Source organism: Haliotis cracherodii, unplaced genomic scaffold, assembly GCF_022045235.1.
Source record: "Haliotis cracherodii isolate W230 unplaced genomic scaffold, xgHalCrac1.p SCAF_25, whole genome shotgun sequence".
Taxonomy (NCBI): Eukaryota; Metazoa; Mollusca; class Gastropoda; order Lepetellida; family Haliotidae; genus Haliotis; species Haliotis cracherodii.
Window position 1 is genome coordinate 3,346,290 of NW_027266281.1, and position 27,485 is coordinate 3,373,774.

Sequence of the window (27,485 nt, forward strand, 5' to 3'; positions counted from 1 at the left end):
CACACGGAAAAAGTGTTTTTTTAAACTAAAGATTATTTAAAAACAAGACAGATAATATAATCACAAATACTAAAATATCGTTGATAGCAATAGTTATTTGAATACTTTTTTCATCTGTACTTAATCATTGACCATAAAAAAGTTTGATATTGATGGTCACAAGAAAGCAAAATGGCGGTCAATCAAGGTTCAATATACAACTAGCTACTGAAAACAATAAAATCTGCAAATCATCATTGTATGTCAACCAAGTGAAAGTCGTTCGCCACGACTTACAAAATGATCGTCCAGACTTTGAGGGTTTGGCAGATCCGCTCGACTAATCTGCATCGGTCGACTGGCTGTCGTCACGCTTTTGCTTCTTGTCTGAGGGTGCGTATCGTAGCATTTTTTAGGATAATGAGGTACATCGATGATGCAAGGTATTTATGTACAGTTGTAAACACCTTTCACTCAAATAAACGTTCTCAGTAATTAATCCTTGATTAATTAGTGTCAACTCAGTTTATTGCCTATTACAGTGATTGACCACTTGGACTATCATGTAGGTACGATGTATTTACAGCAATCAAAACAAATAAAGCTTGTCAGTGTAGACTGCAGACTGCAGACAGAAACGGCTCAGTCCTAACTGTTGATCATGTCCGGTCAAAATTTAAGAATGTCCGGACAATACTTTTTAAAATGTCCGGACAGAAAAATTTAAATGTCCGGTAAGCAATATTTTAAACTGGACATTTGAGATTCCCAATCGGACATGTCCGGCGCATATGACCGTTTCCGGACCCCTGCATTGAACCATGCATCATAAATATCTCTGGTGCACACTGCACAATAATTCACATCCATATCACAGCAATAACAAACCAAATAACAAGTTAATTGTCCCATTTTATCTTCGGCCTTACATCCCCAGAACACCTGACCTACATCCTTCAACTACACACCTGTGCTTGTAGTTAAACGAATTCCGACATTTTCACTTACCCATTTCCAGTGCTGGAATAACTGGGTTAATTGTATAAATGTACATCAAATCTTGTTTTATTTTGAATACCGTATTCGACGTAATAAGCGCCCAAATCTAATAAGCGCCCGTGGCGATATTTGCTCATATATTGGCAAGTGAACAATCCCAAATATCACCCCTTCCAATTGATCAATATACACAAGACTTATTTATTTGCGTATAATACACATTCCTGTGTTATATGCACCCTTAATTATGGGCATTTAAATTCTTGAAAAATATATATGTCATACATAAACAGTTCAGGCCGTCAGCATAAACCGAGAAATTTATCTTTCAGCTCTGTTTTTTCCACCAAAATAATATTCTAATAAGAGCCCCCAATTTCTAATTTTGAGAGCGCCCTGGGCGCTTATTACGTCGAATTTGGTATTGATACCAAGTACTAAATCGATTTGAAAAATGATATACCCCTGGGCAATAAACCTTTCATATCATTATAGATAAATCTTTTCTCCTTTTTCAAACATGTGCTATCTCGGCAAGTGAATACTTATCTGTTTGAAATTCTGTACTTCATCTTTTAACATGAAACGGTTCATTCTGTGTTGTCATTAAGGATTAATGTATGTACCTGAAAACTCCCCTGATACCTCGAGGATATTTATGGTGGTTGACAATCGGGCCGGGACGAGTTCAAATTTACTACCTGGGTACCCACTAGGGCGGGGACGAGTTCAAATTTACAACCTGGGTACCCACTAGGGCGGGGACGAGTTCAAATTTACTACCTGGGTACCCACTAGGGCTGGGATGAGTTCAAATTTACAACCTGGGTACCCACTAGGGCGGGGACGAGTTCAAATTTACTACCTGGGTACCCACTAGGGCGGGGATGAGTTCAAATTTACAACCTGGGTACCCACTAGGGCGGGGATGAGTTCAAATTTACAACCTGGGTACCCACTAGGGCGGGGATGAGTTCAAATTTACAACCTGGGTACCCACTAGGGCAGGGATGAGTTCAAATTTACTACCTGGGTACCCACTAGGGCTGGGATGAGTTCAAATTTACTACCTGGGTACCCACTAGGGCTGGGACGAGTTCAAATTTACTACCTGGGTACCCACTAGGGCTGGGACGAGTTCAAATTTACAACCTGGGTACCCACTAGGGCTGGGATGAGTTCAAATTTACTACCTGGGTACCCACTAGGGCGGGGATGAGTTCAAATTTACAACCTGGGTACCCACTAGGGCTGGGATGAGTTCAAATTTACTACCTGGGTACCCACTAGGGCTGGGACGAGTTCAAATTTACAACCTGGGTACCCACTAGGGCGGGGACGAGTTCAAATTTACTACCTGGGTACCCACTAGGGCGGGGATGAGTTCAAATTTACTACCTGGGTACCCACTAGGGCTGGGACGAGTTCAAATTTACAACCTGGGTACCTACTAGGGCTGGGACGAGTTCAAATTTACTACCTGGGTACCCACTAGGGCTGGGACGAGTTCAAATTTACTACCTGGGTACCCACTAGGGCTGGGATGAGTTCAAATTTACAACCTGGGTACCCACTACGGCTGGGACGAGTTCAAATTTACAACCTGGGTACCCACTAGGGCGGGGATGAGTTCAAATTTACTACCTGGGTACCCACTAGGGCGGGGATGAGTTCAAATTTACTACCTGGGTACCCACTAGGGCGGGGATGAGTTCAAATTTACTACCTGGGTACCCACTAGGGCTGGGATGAGTTCAAATTTACTACCTGGGTACCCACCTAGGCTGGGACGAGTTCAAATTTACTACCTGGGTACCCACTAGGGCGGGGATGAGTTCAAATTTACTACCTGGGTACCCACTAGGGCTGGGATGAGTTCAAATTTACTACCTGGGTACCCACTAGGGCTGGGATGAGTTCAAATTTACTACCTGGGTACCCACTAGGGCTGGGATGAGTTCAAATTTACTACCTGGGTACCCACTAGGGCGGGGATGAGTTCAAATTTACTACCTGGGTACCCACTAGGGCTGGGATGAGTTCAAATTTACTACCTGGGTACCTACTAGGGCTGGGATGAGTTCAAATTTACTACCTGGGTACCCACTAGGGCTGGGATGAGTTCAAATTTACAACCTGGGTACCCACTAGGGCGGGGACGAGTCCAAATTTACTACCTGGGTACCCACTAGGGCTGGGATGAGTTCAAATTTACTACCTGGGTACCCACTAGGGCTGGGATGAGTTCAAATTTACAACCTGGGTACCCACTAGGGCGGGGACGAGTTCAAATTTACTACCTGGGTACCCACTAGGGCTGGGACGAGTTCAAATTTACTACCTGGGTACCCACTAGGGCTGGGATGAGTTCAAATTTACTACCTGGGTACCCACTAGGGCTGGGACGAGTTCAAATTTACTACCTGGGTACCCACTAGGGCTGGGATGAGTCCAAATTTACTACCTGGGTACCCACTAGGGCGGGGACGAGTTCAAATTTACAACCTGGGTACCTACTAGGGCGGGGATGAGTTCAAATTTACTACCTGGGTACCCACTAGGGCTGGGATGAGTTCAAATTTACTACCTGGGTACCCACTAGGGCTGGGACGAGTTCAAATTTACAACCTGGGTACCCACTAGGGCTGGGACGAGTTCAAATTTACAACCTGGGTACCCACTAGGGCGGGGATGAGTTCAAATTTACTACCTAGGTACCCACTAGGGCTGGGATAAGTTCAAATTTACAACCTGGGTACCCACTAGGGCTGGGATAAGTTCAAATTTACTACCTGGGTACCCACTAGGGCTGGGATAAGTTCAAATTTACAACCTGGGTACCCACTAGGGCGGGGACGAGTTCAAATTTACTACCTAGGTACCCACTAGGGCTGGGATGAGTTCAAATTTACTACCTGGGTACCCACTAGGGCGGGGACGAGTTCAAATTTACTACCTGGGTACCCACTAGGGCTGGGATGAGTTCAAATTTACAACCTGGGTACCTACTAGGGCGGGGATGAGTTCAAATTTACTACCTGGGTACCCACTAGGGCTGGGATAAGTTCAAATTTACAACCTGGGTACCTACAAGGGCGGGGATGAGTTCAAATTTACTACCTGGGTACCCACTAGGGCTGGGATGAGTTCAAATTTACTACCTGGGTACCCACTAGGGCGGGGATAAGTTCAAATTTACAACCTGGGTACCCACTAGGGCGGGGATGAGTTCAAATTTACAACCTGGGTACCCACTAGGGCGGGGATGAGTTCAAATTTACTACCTGGGTACCCACTAGGGCCAGCATATGATGACATGCATCAACCAAGTCAGCGAGCCTGACCACCCGATCCCGTTAGTCGCCTCTTACGACAAGTTTAGTCACCTCTTACGGCAAGCACGGGTTGCTGAAGACTTATTCTACCCCGGATCTTCACGGGTCTTAAAGAAGAGGGGAACATAATACAAATATACACATGAAACAGTTTGTTAAGTAAAATATCAGTCAATTTTCATTTATATTGAAAAAAAAAGATTTAGTTACATATTTTGTAGAGGTCAACTTGAGTAGCATGTTTCTAAAGGAGCCTGTATGAATGTTTAGCAGGCTGTCATCAAGATCTTAGCGTCTGTCTGATCCGACAAGAAGATTCTTTGATCCTAGAGATTCCACATCTCACCAATAGTTTAAGAGTCAAACTCATTCATCCTGGACACAGAGGCTCGTCGTAGATAAATCTGGTCCATGCTTTAAAAAAAGCCAAGCACCTGAGTCGTATCTTAAAAAGTAATAGTGAGTCTAAAATGACTTTAAAAAAAGGAGATGAGTGATGCATGTTGCCAGTCCCTCCAGACCAGCTGTCAATGGAGAGGATCTTCTATCTAGTCTGTCTGTTTCTCCGTCCAGGACTGGAATGTGGTTCTAATTACCCCCCTCCCCTCCCCCCCCCCCCCCCCCCACCAATCACTCTTGTACACTTCCGCTCTTCTTACAGTTACCCAGATGGAAGAAACTAAAAACAGGGACCTGCTGTTTTCATAGGGCCTAGCTACTGTCCTGAATCCCCCCCCCCCCCCCCCCCCCCCCCAATCTTACACCCCACCTCCTCTTCAACATCACATACCTCCTCCTGTTCCTTTCCTGCTGTTTTTCAAATGGGTCTTGCTACTATCCTATCCCTTCTCCTCCACCCCCCACCCCCCCACCCCCAATTCTCATCCCCTCCCCCTCTCCCATTACTCATACCTCCCGGAATTCTTGCCTTCATTAAATCTCCTCCCCAAACCTATAAATTAAAAATTGTAATGACACCAAAATATTTTTATGTGAATCGTTGAACTTCAGACATCGTACTTGGTAATGTTTAGAGCTGTTCAGATGTAGAACCAGCTGGTCCATATACTTTATAAAGAAATTTCAATTTAATTACGACATATCAGTTAGTTAATGCAGCAGTAATTATGTTTTCATCCAATAATAGCATAATAAATGTGTAGTCAAATGTGAAAAGAATTGTTTAAATAAATAAATATATTTATAAAGACCCTTAGGGTTTGTCAAGGAAGGTAAATTAAACAATTAGGTATATTTCTTACTAATGTCTGCCAAACAACTTCTGACACTGTGAGTGAGTGAGTGCTCATTTTGGTATATTCCTTATTTGTCTGCCAGACAAACGACCTCTGAGAGTGAGTGAGTGAGTGAGTGAGTGAGTGAGTGAGTGAGTGAGTGAGTGCGTGCGTGCGTGCGTGTGTGCGTGCGTGCGTGCGTGCGTGCGTGAGTGAGTGAGTGAGTGAGTGAGTGAGTGATTGATTGAGTGGTTGAGTGAGTACAACATCTTCTTGTATCATAATATTAACACTTGTTGACAAAATTCTAAAATTTCTTGGATAATTGAAAGATCAAAATGAAGTCGACATTTTCGGAATATATCACAGTCTAAAAAAGATAATATAACTAAACAGAAAAAAGGCTAAATTTAGATCTAAAGCCTCGGTTCCAAATTATAAATAATAGGCATCAAATCGGCAGTGAGACGACCTCAAATGTCACAACACAGTAGGCTGATCCCCTACATGACACCGTCTAGTTAATGTTTAAACATCAAGCTGTGTGTGACAAAAACACCTCATCACAAAAACAACAGCTATGACAATCTTTTCTAAAACACAATCTCACCATGTCAGCCATATGCAATACACGTCAGTCTTAGTTGCTATAGCAACCAAAGTTAAACTCGCTACCACAAACAAATTATTATCTAATATTTCATAAAGACACATGTTCAACAACGCCACTCCCAGTGTGCAATACAACACTTATAAACCAAAGCGGAAAAGAGATTTGAACAAATATACTACTTTCCAAAAAGCTGATCACATGACTGGTAAAACTATTTTCCTAACGCCTGATCATAAGTCACTATGGTAAAACTATTTCCTCTCTTGAAAGACAGATGCAGAGACGAACATCAAATATTTCCGCCCCATCTGGTGTGTTCTCATTCCCCTGTATTATCACAAGTGAAGTCTGCCTCTTCCCCTCGTCAGCAACATTTTACCTGTCCCGTGTATAACACACTTATTTCCATCTTCCACTGTTTATATCACTTCCCATATTATAGAGCACCCATTTCAGCAGGTCAGTTCTCTTGAACAAGTAGCAACAGAGGTGTGTGATAGCAGGAAAAGATGTGTTGGTTGGTTTGCAATATTCCAGCTATATGACGGTGGTCTGTAAATAATCGAGTCTGGACCAGACAATCCAGTGATTGATATCATGAGCATCATGAGCATCAATCCACGCAATTGGGATCAAGGGCATGCATCAACCAAGTCAGCGAGCCTGACTACCCGATCCTGTTAGTCGCCTTTTACGACAAGCATAGTCACCTTTTACGGCAAGCATGGGTTGCTGAAGACCAATTCTACCCTGGAATCTTCACACCCCTCTAACTAGTCTGCCTTACAGACCCTGATACAAATATATATCAAATACAGCCCATGCAAGTCTATAATGTTTGGCAAGTCTAGATTACTGCAGTATCAGGGAATGAAGAGGGTCACTGGGCTCCCTTTTGTTATATTTTTATTAAGATAACGGAACAACTGTTTTTTTCGGTACAATATGTTCATTTCAGAGACTAGATGTTAGTCTACCCTCTAACATTTATTGTATGTAAAGAATATATTTGCTTTAGTCACACTAGTCTTCCATTCTTCCATCTGTGCATCCCTCCTTCAATTCTACCCTCCACTCCTCCGTTCATCACTCCACTCCTCCGTTCATCACTCCACTCCTCCGTCCTTCCACTCCTACGTTCATCACTCCACTCCTCCGTCCTTCCACTCCTCCGTTCATCACTCCACTCCTCCGTTCATCACTCCACTCCTCCGTTCATCACTCCACTCCTCCGTTCATCACTCCACTCCTCCGTTCATCACTCCACTCCTCCGTCCTTCCACTCCTCCGTTCATCACTCCACTCCTCCATCCTTCCACTCCTCCGTCCTTCCACTCCTCCGTTCATCACTCCACTCCTCTGTCCTTCCACTCCTCCGTTCATCACTCCACTCCTCCATCCTTCCACTCCTCCGTTCATCACTCCACTCCTCCGTTCATCACTCCACTCCTCCATCCTTCCATTCCTCCGTTCATCACTCCACTCCTCCGTCCTTCTAGGCATCCGTCCATCACTCCATTCCTGCTTTCATCACTCCACTCCTCCGTCCTTCCACTCCTCCGTTCATCACTCCACTCCTCCGTCTTTCCAGGCATCCATTCATCACTCCACTCCTCCGTCCTTCCACTCCTCCGTTCATCACTCCACTCCTCCGTCCTTCCACTCCTCCGTTCATCACTCCACTCTTCCGTCCTTCCACTCCTCCGTTCATCACTCCACTCCTCCGTTCATCACTCCACTCTTCCGTCCTTCCACTCCTCCGTTCATCACTCCACTCTTCCGTCCTTCCACTCCTCCGTTCATCACTCCACTCCTCCGTTCATCACTCCACTCCTCCGTTCATCACTCCACTCCTCCGTCCTTCCACTCCTCCGTTCATCACTCCACTCCTCCGTCCCTCCGTGCATCCGTCCATCCGACCTTCCATCAAAACTCCCTCACACCTTAATCCATCCTTCCTTTTATTCAACAGCCCTTTTCTTCCTTCCCCCACTCGCACTCCCAATGCACAGCTCAGCCAGGACAGTTCTACTTTGGTGTACACAATCCGAGGGCCACATCACCAGGCCAGGGCGTACTGTACCCAGACTGTACCCAGACTGTACCCAGACTGTAACACATATCAGTCACAGTGCAGTCATGCATCGCAAGATGTGTTTACATGTGTGTTGTGTTAGGTTTGTAAAGACACAACTATTTCCTTGATTTTGCCATGCTGCACTTGATGCAAGTAAAGATTGGATGTATCATGGCTGCATCTTGCTCCGAACAACTTGGCTTGTTTGGCATTGTTTTGCATTGTGGTGCAATTGTAACAAGTTGAGACTAGACTGTATACACTGAGTGAATCAGGTTTATAAAGTCCCTTAGGGAATTGTGTCAGAGAAAATTTGGTATATTCCTTATTTGTCTGCCAGACAAACGACCTCTGAGAGTGAGTGAGTGAGTGAGTGAGTGAGTGAGTGGCCAGACAAACGACCTCTGAGTGAGTGAGTATTGTTTTACGCCACTTTTAGCAATATTCCAGCAATATCACAGCGGGGGACACCAGAAATGGGCTTCACACATTGTACCCGGGTCTTCAGTGTGATGAGCGAATGCTTTAACCACCAGGCCACGCCACCACCCCCTTATGTATCTGGTGGTATTTGTAGTAGGTAATTACTGCTGGTAGGACAATAGCATCTAATAGACTTTGTGCTGCAGGCTTCTACTGGATGCAAAATAATTGCAAAATTAATGCAAAAGTTTATATCACAAATTCTGGGGAAGCAAATATTTTGCTGTTTGAATCAATTTTGCATAAGGACCAACTATTTGATACACTCTGGGGGTGGGATTTTATCTCTCTCTCCATCCCACTCCATCCCCACTCCATCCATCCCCACCCAACCCCAACACCGCATCCCACCATTTGTCGAAAATCTTTGTCGATGTGAAAAGGAGATTTCTTCAATTTTTGCTTCATCTGAAATCCACATGGACATGAGATGTTCGTCTGTGAGTCAGCATCTTGTAAGCACATTTATTTTAGGGCCAACGTAAACCTGCATTCAGAAAGACATAAAAATAGTATTTTAATTCTCTTTCTCTGCTTTTCATCTGTTTAGTGGCTTGGATCACTGAACTAACTCAAAAACCAGGGATGCAACTCCGCACAATCCAACAAGCAGACCACTACCCATAACTCCGGATAATTTTTTGAGCAATTGAGTTTTGTTAAATGGGATACTACATTTTTCATTGAGTAACCAATATTTTTTCACTCATCTATTCATTACTCTATTGTTTTTTCGTAAAATTAGTGAACATTTTAAGATTTAAAAAAAAAAGAAATAATGTTTTAGATGTATATAACGGTCCTAAATATATAGGCTTGACTTGGAAAGTAAATAAGCTTGTAATTGTGTTTCAGAAATTAGCTCCTTTGTACGCATGCTGAAAAAGCTTCATTGGGTACTTACGGTGATGTTTTTAAACAATTGAATTTTTCATTTAATGCATGTGTTTCTGTACGCAAGTTAATTCAAAGTAATTGGGTGTTGAAAATTTCTGGGGGGGGGTGGGGGGAGAGGTGGTATTTTCCGCAAACACCCTGGTTATCTATAGTTCTGACTATCCCTGACTTGTCTCATATTAAGGCATTTCGAGGGGGGGGGGCATCTCCTATCTGCGTGGAGGGTGTCCTAAAAAATATGTTACCAGTATTTGGGCTAACAGATGTTTCACTAAACGTTTCAGTTGACGTTTCAGGTTAATTGTCAGCCCTGAAATATATCATCCAAAGCACATGTTAAGATAACTGTTTTCATCACAATTTGTTATTTTCAGAATTTTGAAACAAAAATCCCTGTGTTATTATTACCATATTTTTATACAACATACCACTCCATTTTTGAAAGGGATATTATCTTTCAATGTTATACAAAAAAAAACATATGTTCAGTGTATCAAACGTTGAGTGGTATACATTCAGTATTCAATGATTGGTCAAACATTCAAACCAAACAAGGGGCGGTTGGGTAGCCTAGTGGTTAAAGCGTTCACTCGTCACGCCGAAGACCCGGGTTCGATTCCCAACATGGGTACAATGTGTGAAGCCCATTTCTGGTGTCCCCTGCCGTGATATTGCTGGAATATTGCTAAAAGGGGCGTAAAACTATACTCATTCACTCAATCACTCACAAACCAAACATAATAAATTAAATGGTATTCAACTCCACAATCAATCATGGTGACTTGCAATCAATCATTCCATCAATCCAGGCAATCCACTGATCAGACTCAAACACTGGAACATTGCAAAACGACCTTATATAACTAAAACAATCAACATGATCTTGTCCATATGAACATTGTTCGTCTTATCTATTACCCATAATTCTTGTCTAGACAGCCGATTCGTATGGTTGTGATGAAATTACTCATATCGGCAGCTAATTCCCTCTTATCTAAACCACGACAGCCACAGTACCATATTGTATAGGGTATTAGCCCAGATACCTGATGTCAGAATTACATCAAGTGGCCCAGAAAGACGAGGGCGCCTAGCCTATACACAGCAAAGAATGAAAACTAAAGGTGTTACTTCTTTTCATTAGCCAACAGATTCAGCAAGAAGACTAAAAATCTAAAATCTTTATTTTATTCCATATTTGTAAATCATTAAGTCGACGTTACCACAAAAAACAAGAACTGTGAAGTATTACTGAAGTAAAGGCACAGATGTGGTCCCCGTTCCCAAGAGTTATCTCAGGCTATGAATTACATTCATCTTAGCGCTAAGACTATCATCGTAGGTGAGGTGAGGTGAGGTGAGGTGAGGTGAGGTGAGGTGAGGTGAAATGCTGTTCAATGTGGTGTCAAAGATTATTGCACTTATATAGCTACGTGCATGCACATGTGCATGTGCGCGTGCGGGTGCTAGTTCTAGGCTGGACTGATGCCGATTTATAGTGCTAGCCCACTGAGATACCATGCCGCAGTTTAACATGAGTACCCCACTCAGACACAGTTTACTGACTCCGAGCCGACCAGTCCTTGTTTTAGCCCCTTAATGCCGAGCACCAGACAGGGTAACAACAAGTACCATCTTTTAACGTCTTTTGCTTTGACGAAGCCGGGAATCGAACACCGGACCTCTGCCCTCCGGCCAGACGCTCTACCACTAGACCACGGAGGCGACCATGACTATCATAAGACTATGTTAAAGTGTAGGACTGTGACTATCTTAGCGCTGCGACTGTCATAAGATTATGATAAAGTGTGGGAGCCATGTTCATCTTAGCACTTTGTGGAACCGCCCCAGGACCAATAACCTCTAAAACTGTCGGTTTAAGACCATTCTTCTCATTCCAGCTGCAATGTTAGTTTCTATCTCGGGTACACTGTGGAGGCTCGCCGGCTGTTGTGCTTCAGCAAGTATCACAGAAACTACTCGGCCCAATCCATCCCGACCTGTCTGCACCTGTGATTGCCACATACATCTATATGGTAGATGAGCAGGTTATTTAAATACTGCTCAGTTTCCATTAAAGTCTTTCCAAGCTTGAGTCCTAGCGGCCAGCTGTGGCTATCTCGTTCACCAGCCTGCCTCGTCTTCCACTACCTGCTCCCCTCTAATCTCTCCCCGTCCCCCATCCCCCGTCCCCCATCTCGCCAGAGCACCTGCTTTAGGTACCCCATTCCTATCTCCCATACCACTGCCTGTATGCCTTGAACTACCCTCCTTGCTGGTAACAGGGGTGAGTGTGGGGCAGGTTCTCAGTACAAGCTTGTTGCTCTGTGGGGATTCTGAGTGAGTGAGTGAGTGAGTGAGTGAGTGAGTGAGTGAGTGAGTGAGTGAGTGAGTGGGTGGGTGAGTGAGTGGGTGGGTGGGTGGGTGGGTGGGTGAGATAGATGTCAGTGAGTGAGATAGATACTGTGAAAAGCGACGTTTCTGTATACATCCTTATACCGTTGTCAAGCAAGACTGAATGAGGGCCATAGTACATAATATATATATATAGTAGGTGGAGGATGATTAACAGTAGACGACATCCACCCCCACCCCTTCATTCATCCCTCCATCCACCCCTTCATTCATCCCTCCATCCACCCCTTCATTCATCCCTCCATCCATCCTTTCATTCATCCCTCCATCCACCTCTTCATTCATCCCTCCATCCATCCCTTCATTTATCCTTCCATCCACCCCTTCATTTATCCCTCCATCCATCCTTTCATTCATCCCTCCATCCACCCCTTCATTTATTCCTCCATCCACCCCTTCATTTATCCCTCCATCCACCTCTTCATTCATCCCTCCATCCACCTCTTCATTCATCCCTCCATCCATCCCTTCATTCATCCCTCCATCCACCCCTTCATTTATTCCTCCATCCACCCCTTCATTCATCCCTCCATCCACCCCTTCATTTATCCCTCCATCCACCCCTTCATTTATCCCTCCATCCACCACTTCATTTATCCCTACATCCACCCCTTCATTCATCCCTCCATCCACCCCAACCCCTTCATTCATCACACCATCCACCCCTTCATCCACCCCTTCATCCATCCCTTCATTCATCCCTCCATCCACCCACCCCTTCATTCATCCCTCCATCCACCCCTTCATTCATCCCTCCATCCACCCTTCATTCATCCCTCCATCCACCCCTTCATTCATCCCTCCATCCATCCCTTCATTCATCCCTCCATCCACCTTCATTCATTCCTCCATCCACCCCTTCATCCACCTTCATTCATTCCTCCATCCACCCGTTTATTCATCCCTCCATCCACCCCCACTCCTTCATTCATCCCTCCATCCATCCCTTAATTCATCCCTCCATCCACCCCTTCATTCATCCTTCCATCCACCCATTCTTTCATCCCTCTATCCACCCCTTCATCCACCCCTTCATTCATCCCTCCATCCATCCCTTCATTCATCCCTCCATCCACCCATTCATTCCTCCCTCCATCCACCCATTCATTCATCCCTCCATCCACTCCTTCATTCATCCCTCCATCCACCCATTCATTCATCCCTCCATCCACCCATTCATTCATCCCTCCATCCACCCCTTCATTCATCCCTCCATCCACCCCTTCATTCATCCCTCCATCCATCCTTCATTCATCCACCCCCCACCCCTTCATTCATCCCTCCATCCACCCCTTCATTCATCCCTCCATCCACCCCTTCATTTATCCCTCCATCCACCCCTTCATTCATCCCTCCATCCATCCCTTCATTTATCCCTCCATCCACCCCTTCATTTATCCCTCCATCCACCCCTTCATTCATCCCTCCATCCATCCCTTCATTTATCCCTCCATCCATCCCTTCATTCATCCCTCCATCCACTCCTTCATTCATCCCTCCATCCACCCCTTCATTCATCCCTCCATCCACCCCTTCATTCATCCCTCCATCCACCCCATTATTTATCAAATGAAATTGAAGAAATCTTGCCAACAAACTACCCCAGACTTAGAATATGTGGGGTATATTTGTTAAGGAGGCTGTAACTCTCCCGTCTCTCCTGATCTGCCTCCATCTGCACCTCTCAGCCTCTCTCCCTGCTGTCTCAAACCATGCTTTTTATCCCCTTCTCTAATGTGTTTTTCCATCATAACAGAAACCTAACCCGCATCTAATGGAACCGGCACTAGCTGCCACACACCTAAACCCTTCCTGGCTTTCATTACCATGTGATAAACAGTTTTAACACATGATCAAATTCCATCTCATTTCAATAACCAATTTTACAAACTTTAAGGTACACTTATTTCAGTTTAATTAATAATTAATAAGACACTAATATGTCGACAGCCATTTTTTTATAATTATCAATTTTCAAATACAGTCATGAGGAAGAAAATAACGTTTTAAATAGACTTGACTTTATCACATCCTACAAATTTAATCCAAGGCAAACAAAATTATATTACAGTTTAACTGTCAAGCTACCCTAATTAAATAAAATTAAGAAAATATAAACAACTTTCATTTCATTGAAAAAAGGATGTGCTTGAACATTTAAGTTTCTGGGTTTCTTAAAAACTTATTTCTTTTCCTTTTTTTTTGCCTCCAGCTTTTTATGATATGGCCTAGAAATTCTGTAAACAAATTCATATAAATCATAATGGTTTCAATAGATGAATTGATAGTGATCAAAATCCATCAATTTCCTCAAAATTCCAGAGCAAAATGGCCTAATTACAATATGGATCTTGTAACCATAGTAACAATGACACAATCTTTCATCTTCAAAGACAGTTGAAATAAGATCTACCTGGTAGCTAAAATGTTTTCTCTATGTAATCTTCTACATCAGAAGGGGCAGGACCTTAACACAAATGCATCAAAAGAATGGCTCCTGTTACCAATAGCAACCAGAAATGACAAAGATAACGATTGTATGCGCCAAAGCCAACACCCTATTTTGAAAGAAGGGAGGGTTGGTGCAGGTGAGATTTAGATTGTCTTCAATTATTTTGGCACCATTTTCTGTAAGTGAACCATACCAGACTTCCGACTCTTTCATTTAATGGAACCAACAGCTGTTGAGTGTTAGACAGAGGTGCTGTGCATTTCAACAGGCATGATGGGATTGTTGTCGTGGCAACTGGAGATTTAAACAGGAAGTCATGAACTAGTCTGGCATTTTAATTGAAACAAATTTGTTTGCTGTGTTCTAGCGAAATATATTGGTTCCTCCAAGATATTTATAAAGTTGAAATGCTGTGAAATGAATCTATCTCTCTCTCCCTTTGGAACAGATTGTGTTTAAAAGCTTCTCACCATTGAAGTTTCTCCGAGTGAGAGAGTAAGTTTTATGCAGAACAAAGAATGCCAGCCAAATCACCGTTTTGTTTGTTTGTTGTTTGTTTGTTTGTTTGTTGTTTACTGCTGCACTCAGCAATATTCCAGCCATATGACAGGGGTCTGTAAATAATCCAGTGACTGATGTCATGAGCATCAATCTACGCAGTCGGGATATGATGACATGCCTCAACCAATCAGTGAGCCTGACCACCCGATTCCGTTTGTCGCCTTTTACGGCAAGCATGGGTTGCTGAAGACCTATTCTACCCCGGATCTTCACTGGTAGACAGTGAAGCTATTGTAGAGTATTAACTACTTGTACTTGCCTGACAGTTTAAAGCTGTTGCATAGCAACATAGCATCTCCACAGGTTTGATGATCATTACAAAGCATCCTAATTACGAGACAAACATACTGTTTTTTCAAGGTAGAGCTAGGTTACCTCTAAATCTAACAGTGCTAAATTGAACCGAACCGAACACTCAAATTGACTGCTTCAATCAATTTGATAACCTTTGATTGACCAGTTAGTGAGTTGGGTTTAACGCCGCTTTTAAGAGTATTCCAGTTATATCACGGCGTGTCAGCTTAATGTGGGAGGAAAGCCCGAAGTAATGCAGGTCTCAGACGTTTACCACTTTGACGAAACCCACGAGCACAGGGATGATGCTGACAAACCTAGAAACATAATCAGGGTGAACCGGGATTCGAACCCACAATCATAGGTTTCTGGTCTGCCCAAGGGACACAACTCTGCACAACTCCTTAGACCACTGGGCCACCCGTGCCCCCGATTGACCAATTAGAATGAGTAACTTCGAAGGCCATTGTAGAATCATTCATAATGTCCCAAAAAGTCCCTTTCATCTCCAGTAAAAGACACTTGAGATTTTGTTTCTGGAGCATGATGAGGCTCTTGCAAATTGCAGAGCACTAAGTACATCAATATTAAATGGAAGCGATTCCTTCAAGACAAATACATATTGACAAGCTTGTTATCCCCGACTCGAGTGGTAGCTCTGAATGGTCCTTGTAGAACCATTTCCTTCTCCCTAAACTACCCCCAGCCCCACCTGAGACGAAGCATTGGCACTGAGTAAACTGCCACCTGAGACGAAGCATTGGCACTGAGTAAACTGCCACCTGACTCCAGCATCGGGACCACAACAACATCCACAGACATCAGACATCTGGGGGACTGTCAGTCCTTCCCCCCCCCCCCCCCCGCATCAGTCAGTATAAACAATATTCTACCACAAACAGATGGTTATATATACAGTGAGGGAGGAGCTTCTGAAGTCAGGTGACTACAGGCCAAGTGAGTGAGTGAGTGAGTGAGTGAGTGAGTGAGTGAGTGAGTGAGTGAGTGAGTTGGGTTTAACGTCGCTTTTAACCGTATTCCAGTTATATCACGGCGTGTCAGCTTAATGTGGGAGGAAAGTCCGAAGTGATGCTCACAAACCTAGAAACAATCGGGTCGAACCGGGATTCGAACCCACAATCATAGGCGCACCTCTGCACAGCAAATAGCGGCGCCTTAAGACGGCTGGATCACCTGTGACCCCGAAAATAGTCCAAGACTGATGAATACAGTCCCAAAATCAGACACCTGGTGAATACAGGCCAAGAATCAGACACCTGGTGAATACAGGCCAAGACTCAGACACCTGGTGAATACAGGCCAAGAATCAGACACCTGGTCAATACAGGCCAAAAATCAGACACCTGGTGAATACAGGCCAAGACTCAGACATCTGGTGAATACAGGCCAAGACACGAAAACCTGGTGAATACAGGCCAAGAATCAGACACCTGGTGAGTACAGGCCAAGACTCAGACACCTGGTGAATACAGGCCATGAATCAGACATCTGGTGAATACAGGCCAAGACTCAGACACCTGGTGAATACAGGCCAAGAATCAGACACCTGGTGAATACAGGGCAAGACCCAGACACCTGGTGAATACAGGCCAAGAATCAGACACCTGGTGAATACAGGCCAAGACTCAGACATCTGGTGAATACAGGCCAAGACCCAGACACCTGGTGAATACAGGCCAAGAATCAGACACCTGGTGAATACAGGCCAAGACTCAGACACCTGGTGAATACAGGCCAAGACTCAGACACCTGGTGAATACAGGCCAAGAATCAGACACCTGGTGAATACAGGCCAAGACCCAGACACCTGGTGAATACAGGCCAAGAATCAGACATCTGGTGAATACAGGCCAAGACTCAGACACCTGGTGAATACAGGCCAAGACTCAGACACCTGGTGAATACAGGCCAAGAATCAGACATCTGGTGAATACAGGCCAAGACTCAGACACCTGGTGAATACAGGCCAAGACTCAGACACCTGGTGAATACAGGCCAAGACCCAGACACCTGGTCAATACAGGCCAAGAATCAGACACCTGGTGAATACAGGCCAAGACTCAGACATCTGGTGAATACAGGCCAAGACCCAGACACCTGGTGAATACAGGCCAAGAATCAGACACCTGGTCAATACAGGCCAAGACTCAGACACCTGGTGAATACAGGCCAAGACTCAGACACCTGGTGAATACAGGCCAAGAATCAGACACCTGGTGAATACAGGCCAAGACTCAGACACCTGGTGAATACAGGCCAAGACTCAGACACCTGGTCAATACAGGCCAAGAATCAGACACTTGGTGAATACAGACCAAGACTCAGACACCTGGTGAATACAGGCCAAGACCCAGACACCTGGTGAATACAGGCCAAGACCCAGACACCTGGTGAATACAGGCCAAGACCCAGACACCTGGTGAATACAGGCCAAGAATCAGACACCTGGTGAATACAGGCCAAGACTCAGACACCTGGTGAATACAGGCCAAGAATCAGACACCTAGTGAATCACCACAGCCATCAACATCAATCAACATCATCATCATCATCATCATCATCATCACAGCTACCACCACCAATCATCATCATCATCAATGATCCCCACAGCCATCAATATCAATCAACATCAACATCATCATCATCATCATCATCATCAATCATCACATCATTGTTGTAATTGTTTACACCCAGCAATAATATTGTTCCTGTTGAATGCTGTCTAAGCTCCGATAACCCTGACCTCATCCTTTGAGGTCGTGCTGAGGTCAACGGTAGAACCAATCAGTGATGGTGACTGCTATAATGCCGCGTCACAGTTATCATCACAACCACCAATATTTGTTTACGTTTACCATTCAAACACAGCCTAATTATGTCCAACACTCACAGGGACATGGTGTTTATTTATTAAATAAACAAGCCTGTCTCCCATGGCAGCTCTGATATACACCATGCTCACTTGATGAATTGGATAGCAAACATAGCAGTGTTTCTGTCAGACACTAGACTTGCTAAGTCTCTTAAGCAATAATTATTAGTTTAAATCATAATTTCTAGAATCATAAATAATAACACGCACGCAGTACAGTCAGTGAGTGAGTGAGTTTGGTTTAACGCCGCTTTTAACATTATTCCAGTTATATCACGGCGTGTCAGCTTAATGTGGGAGGAAAGCCCCAAGTGATGCAGGTCTCAGACGTTTACCACTTCGGTGAAAGCCTAGAAACATAATTGTGGCGAACCGGGATTCGAACACACAATCATATGTTTCTGGCGTGCCCAAGGGATGCAACTCTGCACAGCGAATCGATGCCGCCTTAGACGACTGGAGATAAAAACATTAATACTGTTGTGCACACAGAGTTTACACAGAATTCACACATGTTTTTAAACAAATACCTCCATAAATGCAAAAAATATTGAAATCAGTACTCAAAAAATACAAAATAAAAAAACTCTTCTTCTTCTAAGATATTTCATTACATATAATCACTGATGGTCTCACCTTGAGCAAGTCTTGTCGTTTTCTCTACAGGTTCTCCGTCGACAGAGCACTGCCTCGCAAAAGGCGTCAAAGTGATGACGCCATTATGGTTGTCAAGGTAACAGTGTTCCGCCTCCACCCCGGTACCCTCTATCACAATGTCTTGTGGAATGTCTGCGAATATTGTACCAATTTTGGTCCGCCCTTAAAACGAGAAAGAAAGAGCGCTTGTCAATCTAGCGAGCTGATGAGTAATTTGTGTTGAACACTGATTTGGGAGGCAAGATGGCTGTGATGACTCGTCAATTTTTGTTGTTCAAATTTCAGATAAAACACATCCAGTTCATATTACAAGTACAAGTTTCACGATGTGTCAAACATGACCTGAAAGTCTCCTACATTCTACATGTTGAAATTATTAAGCTTTTCCAGGATGAAGGTGTTAAAACTGTTATTGGGAGGGACATATTATACCACGGAGGCAGTAAGCTTAGTTAACACTGCTCACATGCAATATGTTGTGATCATTTTTGAAGAGCAAAAACAAACATTCTAAGAATGAGGGCCTCCTGGTTTAAGGGCCATGAGCTCAGGGGCTCCATGTTTAAGGGTCGGGGGCTCACGGTTTAAGGGTCAGGACCTCCTGGTTTAAGGTCAAGAAGCTCCAGGCTTAAGGGTCAGGACCTCCTGGTTTAAGGGTCAGGACCTCCTGGTTTAATGGTCAGGACCTCCTGGTTTAATGGTCAGGACCTCCTGGTTTAAGGGTCAGAAGCTCCAGGTTTAAGGGTCAGAAGCTCCAGGTTTAAGGGTTAGGGCTCACGGTTTAATGGTCAGGACCTCCTGGTTTAAGGGTCAGGATCTCAAGGTTTAAGGATCAGAAGCTCCTGGTTTAAGGGTCAGGACCTCCTGGTTTACGGGTCAGGGGCTCCAGGCTTAAGGGTCAGAAGCTCCAGGTTTAAGAGTCAGGACCTCCAGGTTTAAGGGTCAGGACCTCCAGGTTTAAGGGTCAGGATCTCAAGGTTTAAGGGTCAGAAGCTCCTGGTTTAAGGGTCAGGACCTCCAGGTTTAAGGGACAGGACCTCCTGGTTTAAGGGTCAGGACCTCCAGGTTTAAGGGTCAGGACCTCCAGGTTTAAGGGTCAGGACCTCCTGGTTTAAGGGTCAGAAGGTCCAGGTTTAAGGGTCAGAAGGTCCAGGTTTAAGGGTCAGAAGGTCCAGGTTTAAGGGCCAGAAGCTCCGGGCTTAAGGGCCAGGAGTCAAGGTTTAAGGGTCAGGACCTGCTGGTTTAAGGGTCGGAAGCTCCTGGTTTAAGGGTCAGGACCTCCAGGCTTAAGGGTCAGGACCTCCTGGTTTAAGGGTCAGGACCTCCAGGTTTAAGGGTCAGGACCTCCAGGTTTAAGGGTCAGGACCTCCAGGTTTAAGGGTCAGAAGGTCCAGGTTTAAGGGTCAGAAGGTCCAGGTTTAAGGGTCAGAAGGTCCAGGTTTAAAGGACAGAAGCTCCGGGCTTAAGGGCCAGGAGTCAAGGTTTAAGGGTCAGGACCTCCTGGTTTAAGGGTCAGAAGCTCCTGGTTTAAGGGTCAGGACCTCCAGGCTTAAGGGTCAGGACCTCCTGGTTTAAGGGTCAGGACCTCCAGGTTTAAGGGTCAGGACCTCCAGGTTTAAGGGTCAGGACCTCCAGGTTTAAGGGTCAGAAGCTCCAGGTTTAAGGGCCAGGAGCTCCAGGTTTAAGGGTCAGGACCTCCAGGTTTAAGGGTCAGGGGCTCACGGTTTAAGGGTCAGGGGCTCACGGTTTAAGGGTCAGGACCTCCAGGTTTAAGGGTCAGAAGCTCCAGGTTTAAGGGCCAGGAGCTCCAGGTTTAAGGGTCAGGACCTCCAGGTTTAAGGGTCAGGGGCTCACGGTTTAAGGGTCAGGACCTCCAGGTTTAAGGGTCAGAAGCTCTGGGCTAAAGGGCCAGGAGTCAAGGTTTAAGGGTCAGGACCTCCATGTTTAAGGGTCGGGACCTCCTGGTTTAAGGGTCAGGACCTCCAGGTTTAAGGGTCAGGACCTCCAGGTTTAAGGGTCAGGACCTCCAGGTTTAAGGGTCAGGATCTCAAGGTTTAAGGGTCAGAAGCTCCTGGTTTAAGGGTCAGGACCTCCAGGTTTAAGGGTCAGGACCTCCTGGTTTAAGGGTCAGGACCTCCAGGTTTAAGGGTCAGGACCTCCAGGTTTAAGGGTCAGGACCTCCTGGTTTAAGGGTCAGAAGGTCCAGGTTTAAGGGTCAGAAGGTCCAGGTTTAAGGGTCAGAAGGTCCAGGTTTAAGGGCCAGAAGCTCCGGGCTTAAGGGCCAGGAGTCAAGGTTTAAGGGTCAGGACCTGCTGGTTTAAGGGTCGGAAGCTCCTGGTTTAAGGGTCAGGACCTCCAGGCTTAAGGGTCAGGACCTCCTGGTTTAAGGGTCAGGACCTCCAGGTTTAAGGGTCAGGACCTCCAGGTTTAAGGGTCAGGACCTCCAGGTTTAAGGGTCAGAAGGTCCAGGTTTAAGGGTCAGAAGGTCCAGGTTTAAGGGTCAGAAGGTCCAGGTTTAAAGGCCAGAAGGTCCGGGCTTAAGGGCCAAGAGTCAAGGTTTAAGGGTCAGGACCTCCTGGTTTAAGGGTCAGAAGCTCCTGGTTTAAGGGTCAGGACCTCCAGGCTTAAGGGTCAGGACCTCCTGGTTTAAGGGTCAGGACCTCCAGGTTTAAGGGTCAGGACCTCCAGGTTTAAGGGTCAGGACCTCCAGGTTTAAGGGTCAGGGGCTCACGGTTTAAGGGTCAGGGGCTCACGGTTTAAGGATCAGGACCTCCAGGTTTAAGGGTCAGAAGCTCCAGGTTTAAGGGCCAGGAGCTCCAGGTTTAAGGGTCAGGACCTCCAGGTTTAAGGGTCAGGGGCTCACGGTTTAAGGGTCAGGACCTCCAGGTTTAAGGGTCAGAAGCTCCAGGTTTAAGGGCCAGGAGCTCCAGGTTTAAGGGTCAGGACCTCCAGGTTTAAGGGTCAGGGGCTCACGGTTTAAGGGTCAGGGGCTCACGGTTTAAGGATCAGGACCTCCAGGTTTAAGGGTCAGAAGCTCCAGGTTTAAGGGCCAGGAGCTCCAGGTTTAAGGGTCAGGACCTCCAGGTTTAAGGGTCAGGGGCTCACGGTTTAAGGGTCAGGACCTCCAGGTTTAAGGGTCAGAAGCTCTGGGCTAAAGGGCCAGGAGTCAAGGTTTAAGGGTCAGGACCTCCAGGTTTAAGGGTCGGGACCTCCAGGCTTAAGGGTCAGGGGCTGCAAGTTTAAGGGTCAGGGGCTGCAAGTTTAAGGGTCAAGGGCTGCAAGTTTAAGGGTCAAGGGCTGCAAGTTTAAGGGTCAGGGGCTGCAAGTTTAAGGGTCAAGGGCTGCAAGTTTAAGGGTCAGGAAACAAGAAACACACACACTTTGTTTTGGGCCTTGTGACCTGCGGCAAGAGTACGTACCTTCATGCACAGGGTGTATGGTGACCGCAGTGGACAGTCGGCCACTGCCCACACTGACCAGATGCGGCTCCTCCGTATGAACCTTGACTGCATTGTGGCTCTCTGTCACCGCAACATCCTGAAAACAACAACTACATCTACATCCACACAGGTACAGAAGCTCACCTTCCAACAGAAGCACAACTATCAGATCACTTTTGACATTTCTAGTTTCAAGGGAAGTATTACCTGAGCCAATATCTGATTAGTTTCAAGGGAAGTATTACCTGTGCCAGTATCTTATTAGTTTCAAGGGAAGTATTACCTGAGCCAATATCTTATTAGTTTCAAGGGAAGTATTACCTGTGCCAATATCTTATTAGTTTTCAGGGAAGTATTACAGTTGATATGGTTATGATTTGCGTTGACGTCATTGTGAAATTTAACGCTGTTGGACAACTATCAGATGGCTTTTGACATTTCTAGTTTCAAAGGCAGTATTACCTGTGCCAATATCTTATTAGTTTCAAGGGAAGTATTACCTGTGCCAATATCTTATTAGTTTTCAGGGAAGTATTACAGTTGATATGGTTATGATTTGCGTTGACGTCATTGTGAAATTTAACGTCGTTGGACAACTATCAGATGGCTTTTGACATTTCTAGTTTCAAAGGAAGTATTACCTGTGCCAATATCTTATTATTTTTCAGGGAAGTATTACAGTTGATATGGTTATGATTTGCGTTAACGTCATTGTGAAATTTGACGCTGTCGGACAACTAACAGATAACTTTTGACATTTCTAGTTTCAAGGGTAGTATTACCTGTGCCAGTATCTTATTAGTTTCAAGGGAAGTATTGCCTGTGCCAATATCTTATTAGTTTCAAGGGAAGTATTACCTGTGCCAATATCTTATTTGTTTCAAGGGAAGTATTACCTGTGCCAATATCTTATTAGTTTCAAGGGAAGTATTACCTGTGCCAATATCTTATTAGTTTTCAGGGAAGTATTACAGTTGATATGGTTATGATTTGCGTTGACGTCATTGTGAAATTTGACGTCGTTGGACATGTTGGCGCCGAGAGAGACAGGAATGTTGATTTCATTGACTACATCGTCGTTGGCGTCAGCGCAGCGTCACACCACCTGAAACAGCACATGAGAGAGTGAGTGAGTGAGGGAGTTGGGTTAAACACCACATTGAACCGTCATTCAGTCATATCATGGCATGGCATTTTATGATAATGGTACAATGATACAGTGATTCAGTATTGTATCCCGATACAAGGCCCACGATACAATACATCGATTAACAACCTGTTTCGCGATACACACGATACATTACAAGTTATTTTGGTGGAAAAACATTTAAATAATAACAAAAACTGGAAAAATAATATAATGCTGTTTAGTATTTTTCAATATCCCAAATCGACGCGTGAAGATCTGGAGTAGAATGGGTCTTCAGCAACCCATGCTTGCCATAAAAGGCGACTATTCTTGTCGTAATTCGGGACTAACGGGATCGGTTGGTCAGACTCGCTGACTTGGTTGATGCATGTCATCGTATCCCAATTGTGTGGATCAATGCTTATGATGTCAATCACTGGATTCTCTGGTCCAGACTAGATTATTTACATATCGCCGTCATATAGCTGGAATATTGCGGCGTGCAGCATTAAACAACACACAAACAAACAAACAAACAAACAAACAAACAAACAAACAAACAATATCCCAAATCAAAAGTTTGCAAGTTCAGCACTAGACTGATCTGTATAGCAAGTTTCATCTAGAAATATTCAAAGGTTTTGGAACTCTGCTCTGGAAACGAGCATTTTCTTCATTGTGAAGCATAAAAAAAAAAAATAATAAATAAAAAACCCAAATCATCAAAGAAATTCCATCAAAACTATTTGACAGTTTCGAGGTTCTGCTCTGGAAATGAGCACATCCCTCATTGTCGTCATGCAAACATAAACATATAACAAAATATATATATAAATATCCCAAATCAACAAAGGCACCAGTTCACCACTAGACCGATCTATATAGCAAGTTTCAACAAGAAATACTCAACGGTTTTGGAGTTCTGCTCCATTCTCAGAAACCAGACGAAGGAGATAATACATGATTCAGGATTGTGATTCAAAAGCAAACAGAAAGAATATGGTTATGAACTTATGAAAAAATAAAAGTATTGTATCGGGATGTGAATTGTATCGCACCATGGTACTTGGACATGTATCGTATCGCGGCCCCCGAATGTGGTTACAGCTCTACCTAACGAGGGAGGACAGTCACCACAGTTAGAGCCCCTTGAACATCCTCATCAGGTCAAATTTGTCCCTGCTGTATAGATTTGTTTGTTTGTTTGTTTGTTTGTTGTTGTTTAACTCCACACTCTGCCATATAACAGCTATATGGCGGTGGTCTGTACATAATCAGTTTTGGACCAGACAATCCAGTGATTGACATCATGAGCATCGATCTAAGCAGCTGGGATACAATCACATGCCTTACTATAAGCATGGGTTGCTGAAGATCTCTTCAAGCCCGGATCTTTACAGGTAGCATAGCAGGAAATGAATGTGTCTTACTTGCTGAAAATTACTGATTAGTATATTTATGTGTAATTATGTAATGGTACATAAATAATTGTTGAATAATTTGACATAAATGTCAATATTTTACTAAAGCGTCGATTATTGACTCTTACTTTTGATCATTGCATTAGTTAGGGTAACCAAGGTAACGTGATATACCATAGATTATGACTAACAGTCATGACCACCTTCAACCATGACTGAGTGAGTGAGTTTGGTTTTACGCCGCTTTTAGCAATATTTCAGCAATATCACGGCGGGGGACACCAGAAATGGGCTTCACACATTGTACCCATGTCGGGAATCGAACCCGGGTTTTCGGCATGACGAGCGAACGCTTTAACCACTAGGCTACCCGACTGCCCCCCCTTCAACCATGAGGTGGAGATAATAAATTGAAGGTTCTTTGTTCAACATGTACATATTGTGACATCATCATCATCACCATCATCATCATCATCATCATCATCGTCATCATCGTCATCACTGATATTGATATAAAAGAAGAGAGTGATTCTAGTCTAACTTTGTGAAGAATGCCCCATGTGATGCAGGTTGTCTACATAAAAAAATGACAGTGAAACCCAGCAATAGTCCTAACGGCCAGCAGATCCTGGCAGTACCAAGGGAAGCAACTCTGAACTGAAAGATGCGACTCAACAGTCCACAAAAGCACTTCCCATGATTCACCCCAGTTAAAACAAGAAATAACTACTGGTGACTGTGAGAATATAGGGCTGGAAGTGACTCACAACGAGGAATGCCGTCTACCACAAGAGTCCTGAGAATAGCCTACAGCTTCCCTGGCTACATACAAAGCAATGGCTTGACTCACGTCACACACAGGATAATCTATAACAGCCATTCCGGACTTTTGTACAAACCCATCCACAACTTCCTGTATTCAAGTTGGCAGTGACCACTTTCAGTTTCTCTACTAATATCAAGACTTAACCACCATACATGTCACTGTACAAATTATTTCACTGAAAACAGACAAATTTCTCACCCCGTTCAGGTAAAACACAAGCAGGCTGAAGCTGAACAAATATTATCGCTCACCACAAAACAACTTACTGCAAACATCGGCAGTTAAGTCAACATTCTATCGTAGCATGTCCGCGAAAGGTAACTCTTCTCTTTCAACATCTTCACAAGGTACACAAAGATGCTACAGTCAAACTAAACCATGATGCCTCATCAAATCATGTTTAGGGCCCCTTTTTAAGCCTTACAGCCCTGAACATGAATATAGATCATCTTATGTAGTCACTGTGTAGACACTTGGTGGTGTTATTAGGTAATAGTTGAACTCATCAATGAAAATACATGGTCAGGGCTTTAAATGGTTTCCTACCAGCCCTGATTGAGCATGTAGTCATCATATTGTGGTGGTGCTGTGGAACGGCTTGGCAGACGACATTACCACTGCAGTTATTTGTGAGTAAAATCAAGATAACTTGCAACCCGAGCAGCAAGCAGATAACGAACCGGTATCCTGGGCTGATTTGTCAGTTTTACTTATGCCCCTTACACTGAAATTTGAAGCCTTATAAATACACAGAATGAGGGCCAGAGTGTTTTTATTACAAGCCCTAACTAAGCATGCTATGTTACAAAGATATTGAAATTTGAATCCTGTTACATACACATGGCGAGGGCAAGATTCTAATGCCCTGGTTGAGCCTATGAAACACTATTTACACCTGACAATGAGAGACAGGTTACATTGTTGTCAGGTAGATATCTGCTGAAACATGGAAAGAGCAAGCAAATTTTCTTTACAAATTTCATCGAAAATGCCAAAGGCAAGAGAGCTGATATGGGGGCCGACGGTTGATATGGGTAATGATTTTAAATCTGTCGTATAGTTCCTTTTTATCTCATACCATAACATCAAATTGTAAATGTACCTATTTGCAAGTTTATGCAATACATTTTCACCTTGTTTGGAAGACAATGTCATGGAAAAGCCGATCGAGCAGACGACACGCCAAGGGACATAACTCTAACTTTCTACCACCCGGACTGATATCGATCGCCCATTCAAAATGCATTGAAGCCGTATCAGTCTGGCAGAGGGTGGAATGCAGGTCTGGTTATTACGCCCGTGATGTGACTGTCTCTATGTTGGCACATCGCACATGCAAAATATCGCATATCATTGATAGGTTTGTTTGTTTGTTTGTTGTTGTTTAATGCCGCACTCAGCAATATTACAGCTATATGACGGTGGTCTGTAAATAATCGAGTCTGGACAATACATGCAGTGATTGATATCATTTGCATCTATCCACGCAACTGAGATACGATGACATGCATCAACCAAGGCAGCTAGCCTGACCACCCGATCCCGTAAGTCGCCTCTTACGACAAGAATAGTCGCCTCTTATGGCAAGCATGGATTGCTGAAGACCTATTCTACCCAAGATCTTCATGGTACCGTTATATAACTGAAATACTGTTCAAAATGGCTTTGACCAGCATTGTCGAGGAATACAGACACATGAAGTGATGCAGGTCTCAGGTGTTTACCACTTGATGAAATCCATTATCAAGGGTTGGTGCTGACAATCTTTTTCAGGGTGAA

General features: G+C 44.3%; 1 protein-coding gene across 1 annotated transcript in view; it reads right to left on the reverse strand.

The window, feature by feature from the left end:
• LOC139472802 (pleckstrin homology-like domain family B member 1) overlaps positions 1-27,485 on the reverse strand; it is a 177,689-nt gene that overhangs the window by 131,200 nt on the left and 19,004 nt on the right. Inside the window, exons 2-4 of the mRNA XM_071255276.1 lie at positions 23,265-23,435; positions 22,310-22,427; positions 18,870-19,052 (exon numbers count right to left, since the gene is read on the reverse strand). Of these exons, the coding sequence (XP_071111377.1) occupies positions 18,870-19,052; positions 22,310-22,427; positions 23,265-23,360 (397 nt within the window). The 5' untranslated portion in view covers positions 23,361-23,435. The remainder of the gene's footprint in view (positions 1-18,869; positions 19,053-22,309; positions 22,428-23,264; positions 23,436-27,485) is intronic.